This window comes from Eretmochelys imbricata, chromosome 6, assembly GCF_965152235.1.
Source record: "Eretmochelys imbricata isolate rEreImb1 chromosome 6, rEreImb1.hap1, whole genome shotgun sequence".
NCBI classification, from domain to species: domain Eukaryota; kingdom Metazoa; phylum Chordata; order Testudines; family Cheloniidae; genus Eretmochelys; species Eretmochelys imbricata.
The window spans coordinates 2,236,774-2,245,775 of NC_135577.1; the positions used below are offsets into that span (position 1 = coordinate 2,236,774).

At 53.5% G+C, this 9,002-nt stretch overlaps 1 protein-coding gene across 1 annotated transcript; it reads right to left on the minus strand.

Moving 5' to 3' along the window:
- Positions 1-411: 411 nt before the first annotated feature.
- Positions 412-6,513, minus strand: LOC144266586 (perforin-1-like). Its single transcript, XM_077820017.1, has 3 exons — positions 6,454-6,513; positions 2,160-2,745; positions 412-1,534 (listed from the first exon to the last, which is right to left on the minus strand). The coding sequence occupies exons 2-3, from the start codon at positions 2,690-2,692 to the stop codon at positions 412-414; spliced, it is 1,656 nt and encodes a 551-aa protein (XP_077676143.1). The 5' UTR covers positions 2,693-2,745; positions 6,454-6,513.
- Positions 6,514-9,002: the final 2,489 nt, after the last annotated feature.

The window sequence follows — 9,002 nt, forward strand, 5'->3', positions numbered from 1 at the left end:
GGATGTGGCCAAAATAACACATAGAGAGCCGCATATGCAACCCACAATGCAACCTCCCCTGCATATGCAACCCAAAATGGTAAATAGGTTGAGAACAGGTATGCAGTAGGTACATACATTAGTTTGTTGATTGGATGGATACATTGGATGCTTGGAACCATTGGACAGGCTGGTCTGATGGATTTGAAATGGACGGTTCTTGATGGGATGTTTTCCCAGAGGGAGCTGTGAGGATAACGGACCCACAGGAGCAGACGTCACTTATGGGCATAGGAGACCCCGATTCCCAAGCAGGAGGGACAGCATGAAGCTCAGCAGCATCAGCAGAGCGGGAACTAGCAAATGGTTGGACAGGAAGTGCTATTGACCAATGCACACCCATGCCCCTCTCCGATCCCCTATCTATGGGGCTCACCAGAAGGCCTCCACCTCCTTCCCCTTGGCTCTTCCCAGCTGGGGTGGCTGGGAGACATAATCAGAGCAGCTCGGCCCCCCGAGGTGGGGCCCACAGCGCAGGCTGTACTGGAACCAGATGCGGCCGTGGTTCAGGTAGCAATCCTTCTGGTGGGGCCCCCCAGACACCAGCGGGATGTCGCAGCTTCCCAGCAGGTCATCGTCCCACTTGTTGTCCTCGTCCCAGACCTCTATGCGGATCTTGCTGGCACTGGTGATGCGGACGGTACCGAAGTCCAAGGGGACGTACCAGACGGGACTGTTGTTGTTCCAGATGGTGCCGGTCCGGATCTCCCTTCTCTCAAAGAAGACCTTGACAAAGGCATCCGTAGCAGTAAAGTAATCACCCCACAGGCCGCTGGCCGTCTTCACTGTCACCGTGAGCTTCCCCAGGCCGCGCTCCCGCGAGCAGCACATGGTGTTGGTCATGGTATCCCCGGGGCAGACGCAGGAGCAGGGGTCATGGGCGCTGCGTTGAGTCCCTGGGGGGCAGCTTCGGGTGCAATTCCTCCACAGGGCCCTCTCACGGATGTACTCACTCACCGCCCGCCTCAGCGCCTCCCGCTTGGGGTCGTCCTGCTCCAGCAGGATGTGGATGGGGTGCAGCAAATAGGACACCAGACCAGGGCTGGCTTTGAGGCTCTCCTTCCAGGCCGAGAAGACCTTGGCATCACTCCTGGAGAACAGCACATCAGTCGTGCTCTCTCCTCCCTCCACCTCCACGTGGCGCTCCCGATACGTCTCGTGGAAGCTCCCCTGGACCTTCCCCTTCTTCTTATTCTCCTCGCACTTGCTGGACCCACTCTTGACTGAGCCCATTCCGATACTCACGGCTGCCTCCATGCTCAAGCAGTCCTTGATCTCGTCGTCACTCAAGCTGCTCATTGACGCTTCGCAGACCCGCACGGCCGTCACGTCCCGTGCCCGGCCCCCCAGCTGCAGCTGGGACAGGTAGTGGGTGCCGTAGTTGCTGATTAGCTGCTGGTACTCCAGCTTGGATTTGCTGTCGTACTGCTCCGGGAGGTTCTCCAGCGCCAGAGTGAAATGACTGGTGAGCGGGGGCGTCTCGCTGACCCGGAACCTGGTCAGGGACACAAGAGGTGGATTGTGCGCCCGGTGAGTCAGCTGAGGTTATTAGCTGCCAGTCCTAAGGCCCCAGCCAACCCACAAGTAAGGATCTAAGCAGGTGGCTCCTACTCAAAACAACCACCCACTGTGCTGAACCTCACAAGCTTGCTGGGGATACTGCCGGCTGCTTGATTGTTCTGAGAAACTGCCCCCGCTCTGGTCATAGGAGGTCACCGGGCTGTCCTGACATGCATGAGAAGAAAATCCCCATAACTGTCCAGTCCCACGTGGGAGCCAGTGCCCCCTAGAGGGAAAAGGTCCTGTGTAGCATTCCCTGCCTTCCTAGCTAACCAGTCCCCTGGCCTGGGGCCAGATTGGAGATGGTGCCTGCTAGAGGGGAAAGGTCCTGTGTCCCATTCCCCATTATCCTGAATCAGTCCCCCATCCTGGTGCCAGATTGAAGCCAGTGTTCCCTAGAGAGGAAAGGTTCTGTGTCACATTCTCTGCCCCCCTGAGCCAGCCCTCCTAGGCCTGGATCAGAGCTGGTGCCCCATAGAGGGGAAAGACCCCGTATCACTGTGTGGTGTTGCTGTGATCCCAATTTGAGGTGAGCCCTCCCGACCCAGGCTGGCTCTCACCTGTAATAGCCACAGGAGACCTCGTGGCTCATGAAGCTGTATTTGTCCATTCGCGCGTGGTCTACCACGAAACTGGCCAGTTTGGAATGCGATCCAGCCAGGGCCACCTGCACATTAACCTTGGGCTTCACAGGCACGTCCAGCCCCACCTTCCAGTCATTCTGCACCGCGGATGCCGCCGAATCCATCATGCCCATCGCCGACTGCTGCACCGAGCTGCTCAGCTTCCGGCGGCACGAGACGCGGACCCTCCAGTCCACCATGGCCAGTGGCAGCCTCTGCCACTGCCCTCCTTGAAGTCGGTTCTGGCACAGGGTGCAGGTGCTGTCCTGGTGTTGCCAGAGGCTGCTGTCTACCAGATAGGCCCCCTTTCTGGCCATCGTGGTCACATCGATGCCCTCCCCAGCCAGGCTGTGCCCGGGCACAAAGGCCGTGTGCTTCTTGCATTCGTTGACCGTGCCTGTGTGACAATGGGAGGAGGCCCCAGGGAAGATGAAGAGGAGGAGGGGGATGAAGGCACCAAATCTGGGCATGGCTGATATGATGGGTTCCCGCACCAAGGAGAGGCCGTCAGCCTCTGAACAGCCTAGAGGAACAGACACACAGAGGTCCAGAATTAGTGACAATCCAGTGGCAGGCGGTTCTGTAAGTTATCTCTGTTGTAGAGACAGAGACATCCACCTACCACCGACGACATCAGCCATGTTTTATTGCACACCTACGAAAACTCTGGGCTCTAGGAGGCATTACACAAATGACATGATGCCTCATTTGCATGTTTGACTACAGAGGATTTAATTTGCCTCAATTCCCTCTCCTCCTTGTTTTCCAGACGTTGGAATTCCATCACTAACTACGAGGAGGAGGTATAGTTTCACATGCCCATTCTACAGCGTGCAATATAATAATGGATCATTGCAATTCGTCAATGGGGCCACTAGAGGGCGGTGCCACGTGGCTTGTCCTGAGTGAGCTGATTCAGTGGCTGGGTCTGGCCACTAGGGGACAGTGCAAAGCCACGCACAACCCATGTCGTGGCTTTTTAACCGGCAAGAGCAGCGGGAGCTTGGGTCATGCTAGGCATGACTGGCTTTGCCGTAGAACCTACTGGGGCCCCCTTGTGGCCACGCCATGTGGTGGATTTGGTTATGTTGGACTACTGATGGAGGGTCATTTTCTGGGGTTATTCATGGTCAGCATCAGCCCTAGCCTCTGTCGCTGCCACCTTGACACTGCAGCTGTTGGGGAAAGACGGCAGGAAATGTTACCACCCCGGAAGAGATCCTGGGCCCATCTAACCTCTTATCTTGCTCCCTCCGTTTTGCCCTAGATCAGGCCCATGGGCCCATCTAGCCCAATATCCTGACCCCTCCCTGCTACCCAGAGTAGACCCATAGAATAATAGAATCATAGAACTGGAAGAGACCTCGAGAGGTCATCTAGTCCAGTCCCATGCACTCAAGGCAGGGGTAAGTATTATCTAGACCATCCCTGACAGGTGTTTGTCCAAGCTGCTCTTAAAAATCCCCAGTGATGGAGATTCCACAACCTCCCTAGGCGATTGATTCCAGGGCTTAACCACCCTGACAGGTAGGAAGTTTTTCCTAATGTCCAACCTAAACTGCCCTTGCTGCAATTAGGCCCATTGCGTCTTGTCCCATCCTCAGAGGTTAAGAAGAACAATTTTTCTCCCTCCTCCTTGTAACAACCTTTTATGTACTTGACAACTGTTATCACATCCCCCTCAGTCTTCTCTTCTCCAGACTAAAGAAACTCAGTTCTTTCAATCTTCCCTCGTAGGTCATGTTTTCTAGACGTTTAATCATTTTTGTTGCTCTTCTCTGGACTCTCTCCAATTTGTCCACACCCTTCCTGAAATGTGGCGCCCAGAACTGGACACAATACTCCACTTGAGGCCTAATCAGTGCAGAGTAGAGTGGAAGAATTACTTCTCGTGTCTTGTTTACAACACTCCTGCTAATACATTGTCAAGGTTTCTTCCCCACTCTGAACTCTAGGGTCCAGATGTGGGGACATGCATGAAAACCTTCTAAGCTTACTTTTACCAGCTTAGGTTAAAACTTCCCCAAGGTACAAACTATTTTACCCTTTGCCCTTGGACTTCCACTGCCACCACCAAACGTTTATCCGGGTTCCTGAAAAAACGTAGTTTGGAAACATCTTTCCCCCAAAAATCCTCCCAACCCTTGCACCCCACTTCCTGGGGAAGGTTTGGTAAAAATCCTCACCAATCTGCATAGGTGACCACAGACCCAAATCCTTGGATCTTAGAACAATGAAAAAGCATTCAGTTTCCTTACAAGAAGATTTTTAATAGAAGAAAAAAAAAGAATCACCTCTGTAAAATCAGGATGGTAAATACCTTACAGGGTAATTAGATCAAAACATAGAGAATCCATCTAGGCAAAACCTTAAGTTACAAAAAAGACACACAGACAGGAATAGTCAATAGTCAAAAGAGCACAGCTCTTTTCTCAGCCATTTAAAGAAATCATAATCTAACACATATCTAGCTAGATTATTTACTAAGTTCTAAGACTCCATTCCTGTTCTGTCTCTGGCAAAAGCATCACACAGACAGACACAGACCCTTTGTTTTTCTCCCTCCTCCCAGCTTTTGAAAGTATCTTGTCTCCTCATTGGTCATTTTGGTCAGGTGCCAGCAAGGTTACCTTTAGCTTCTTAACCCTTTACAGGTGAGAGGATTTTTCCTCTGGCCAGGAGGGATTTTAAAGGGGTTTACCCTTCCCTTTATATTTATGACAACATCCCAGAATGATTGCTTTTTTTGCAACAGTGTTACACTGTTGACTCATATTTAGCTTGTGATCTGCTCTGACCCCCAGATCCCTGTCCGCAGTCCTCCTTTCTCGGCCGTCATTTCCCATTCTGTATGTGTGCAACTGATTGTTCCTTCCTAAGTGGAGTACTTTGCATTTTTCCTTTTTGAATTTCATCCTATTGACTTCAGACCATTTCTCCAGTTTGTCCAGAGCATTTTGAATTTTCATCCTATCCTCCAAAGCACTTGCAACCCTTCCCAGTTTGGTATCGTCCCCAAACTTTATCAGTGCACTCTCTATGCCATTATCTAAAACATTGATGAAGATATTGAACAGAACCAGACCCAGAACCCATTCCTGTGAGACCCCACTTGTTATGCCCTTCCAGCCTGTGAACCACTGATAACTACTCTCTGGGAACAGTTTTCCAGCCAGTTTTGCACCCACCTTATACTAGCTCCATCTAGGTTGTATTTCCCTAGTTTGTTTATGAGAAGGTCATGCGAGAAGGTATCAAAAGCCTTACTAAAGGGACCATCTAGCCTGCTATCCTGTCTTCTTCCTTCCGCCCCAGATGCTTTGAGCACCTCACACTTCTCTTTGCATCCCCTGCCTTACTAACCACAAGGGATGCTGTGTTAAATGTCGATTTGAATTATGTTCCACTTGGGTTGGAACTGTACAGCAATGCTGGCTGTGGGGCAGGAAAGGGTAACAGCTCTGCATCCTGTCAGGGTAGCAGGCTCGGACTGGGAGGAGACAGTAAATGTTTGAACTCACCCCAGCGGAACCAGGCAGGAAAAACGCATTTGAATATGGACTGCTTGGTTCTGGCCAGCCCCCAGTCCCCCTGCAATCCGAGCGTTGGGGTTCCCTCCCCCCCCACTCTGCCGGTGCTCCTCAGTCCAGATCTGCTGTCCCCCACTGCTTTGTTGCCAATAGAAAATCAAACAGCCTGAAATTGCAAGATGCCCCTGATATGAAGGGTATCAACTACGTAAATTAATGATCAAAAGCTGAGTGGCAACGTGGTCTAGTGGCTGGAGCACTGGATTGAGACTCAGGACTCCTGGGTTCTTTTGTTGCTCTGGCAGGGGTTTGGGGTGAAATGGGTTAGAGGATGTAGGGTGGAGGGGGAGTCAGGACTCCTGGGTTCTATTGTCGTACTGGGAGGGGAGTGGGATCGAGTGGGTTATGGCAGGAGGGACTGGGGACCATGATCTTGGTTGAGTTCTGTGTAGCACCTGGTGTGACAGAGCCCCCAGTCTCAATGGGGGGGGTTCTGTGCAGTGCCCAGCATTAGGGGGCCCAGATCTCAGTTGGGATGGGTCTGTGCAGCACCCAGACTGATGGGGTCCTCAATCTTGGCCGGGGTTTGTGCAGTGCCCGGCGCGATAGGGTCCCTGATCTTGGTCGGGGTCTGTGCAGGGCCTGGTGCAGTGGAGTTCCCGATCTCAGCTGGGGTATGAGCAGACCCACCCATCACTCACCTGCCTCAGGATTCAAGCTGAGGTATATTTCGGCTCTGGGGCCCGTCGGCAGCCAGGGTTGGTCTGTGTCTCTGCTGGGAGAGATGCGCTTTGAAGGTGGATCAAGGCACCGCAAAAGGTCTCCTGTGTTCTCAGTGGCTCAACCATCCTCACGCTCCACCCAGCACTGAGCTCCTGCCCCCCTTTACACCCCCAGCCACAGCTAGCTGGGAAGGAAGCTGTGGCCAGCAATTGTTCCACTCATGTAGTGAATCAAATGCACCTACCGTGGGTGTCAACCCAGGTTATGAGGAGCTAGAGAGGCTGAAAAGGAACCCACAGTGAGACAAATCCTGCAATGAGTCATTGGGGCCAGCACTGCATGCCCGGGAAGAGCGCCCCCTATTGAGCCGCAGCCCTGCAGCACAGCGCCCCCTAGTGCCACACTGGGGCCAGCACCTAGTGCCTCAGGGACCCTACTGTAAATACAGAGCCACCCCACCGATGCCAATGGAATCAGGCCAGGATTCTGATCCCTGGGTAAATCCAGAGCAAGCTCAATGCCCTGGCCCTGTGGGGCAGGCTGGGGCGGAGGTGGGGAAATTAGGCACTGAGCGGGGGACAATGACCCTTGGCTGCAATAGAGCAGGTTTGAGGTTTCTTTCTCTGTCTCTGTTCTCCCAAGTTTTGTTCTATCCACCCTTTCATGCCCTGGAACTCCAACCCCAGGGTCCCACAGTTCCCATATTCCCCCATCAGGGGATTCTGCTCACTCCTTCACCCCTTGCTGGTAGGACCCCATCACCCTTCACCCCCATTATCTTGCCAGGGGTCACCCCACTTTCTGCATCTCCATATATTCTACCAAGGGTCTCCCTCACTCCATCCCAGCATGCCCCCATCCGCTTTTGTCTCCTTCCCCCCCAAGCTGGGGGTGGGGGTGTTGCACGCTGTACCTCAAAATAACAGCCAGGAACCCCCATATTCAACACTGTGATATGACAATGAAATGTTTTGTACAATACATGCTGTCAAGGTTCCTTCCCCACTCTGAACTCTAGGGTACAGATGTGGGGACCTGCATGAAACCCCCCCCCCAATATCCTGCCCCCCAAATGAGAGTACATGGAGGGGCAAAATGCAAGGCTAGATCGGCCCGTGGCTCTTCTCGGGGGCAGGATAACAGGCTAGAAGGGCCCATGGGTCTAATCCAGAGTGGCACGGAGGGGGAAGGATACCGGGCTAGATGGGACCATGGGTCTGTTCAGGAGTGGTGCGGTTGGAGCAGGATACTGGGCTAGCTGGACCCATGGGTGTGACACTGCATGCCATATTTCTCATCGTAATATTATTATGATATGATTATGGCATAATTATAATGCATTTTCTACAAGACAGGTCATGTGAGGTGTCATTGGAAAAGATACAATTTTCTGAATGTGATTATCCTATGTGTATGCATGTATCATTTTTGTATCTAAATTTAGGAATATTGACGATATCTCTGTATTTCAATCTTGCTTATTCTACGTGACACGCACAACTAGACTTTCTGGTACAACAATGAAGAAGCCGGACGGTGCTGGTGGCCCATCAGCAAAGACAATGGACTGGAATAGCTTAACCTTCCTGTGGGCATTTTGGCCAGCTTGTAAACAAACAACGCAAGGGCATGTGATCAGACCACAGGTCTCTGGATTCCACTTGGGATGTCAGTATTTTTCCACAAACTGGTCTGGGGACCAAGCTTTGAAACAAAGAGTTCCCACCGTATGCCTACCAATAAATCTCTGGGCATGGACGGGCTGACCGTGGGGTTCTACTGCGTATTCTGGGACATGCTCGGCCTGACCTTGTCACTGTCTGGGGCTAGTCCTCGGGGAGCAGGATCCTCCCTCTGTCGTGCAGGCGAGCCGTGCTCGCCTTGCTACCGAAGAAGGGGGACCTCTGTGACCTTCAGAATTGGCATCCCGTCTTCCTCCTCAGTACGGACTACAACGTCGTTGCGAAGGCCATCTCGCTGCAGCGGGGGTCCGTGCTGGTGGACGTGGTCCATCCAACCAGACCTACACCATCCCAGGCCGCACCGTCTTTGATCATTTGTTTTTGGTCCGGGACCTCCTGGAGCTCGGGCGTAGGGATGGTCTGTCGCTCGCCCTCCTGTTCTTGGACCAGGAGAAGACATTCGACAGGACGGAGCAGCGGATCCCCACCGGCGAGCGCCCCTCCACGTGCCCGCAGGGCGACGAGACCTTCCTGGCCTCCTGGGATCTCACGCGGCACCACCGGGCGCAGCGAAACCTCTGTGGTCTCCTCCAGCCTCCACGAGCACGAGCGGACGCATGGCTAGCGGCGGGACGGGGAAGGAGGCAGGGGCCATGGCGCTGTACGGCTGCTGCCTCTGCCGGGCCGCCTTCCCTGATGCCGGGGCAGAGTGGTGCCGCCAGCAGGGGGAGCACCAGGAGGCAGGTCCCGGGGCGCCCACCTGCCCCGGGGGCGGGGAGGCCTTCGCCTTGCCCTACGATCTGCGCCAGCCCGAACGTCTCTGCCCCTGCCTGCGAATGACCCAA

Bases quoted from the DNA above. Each gene is read 5' to 3' on its own strand.
- LOC144266586 (XM_077820017.1), bottom strand. From the start codon at position 2,692: ATGCCCAGATTTGGTGCCTTCATCCCCCTCCTCCTCTTCATCTTCCCT. The intron at 1,535-2,159 runs GTGAGAGCCAGC...GTCCCTGACCAG, and splicing joins GTCTCCTGTGGCTATTACAG to GTTCCGGGTCAGCGAGACGC.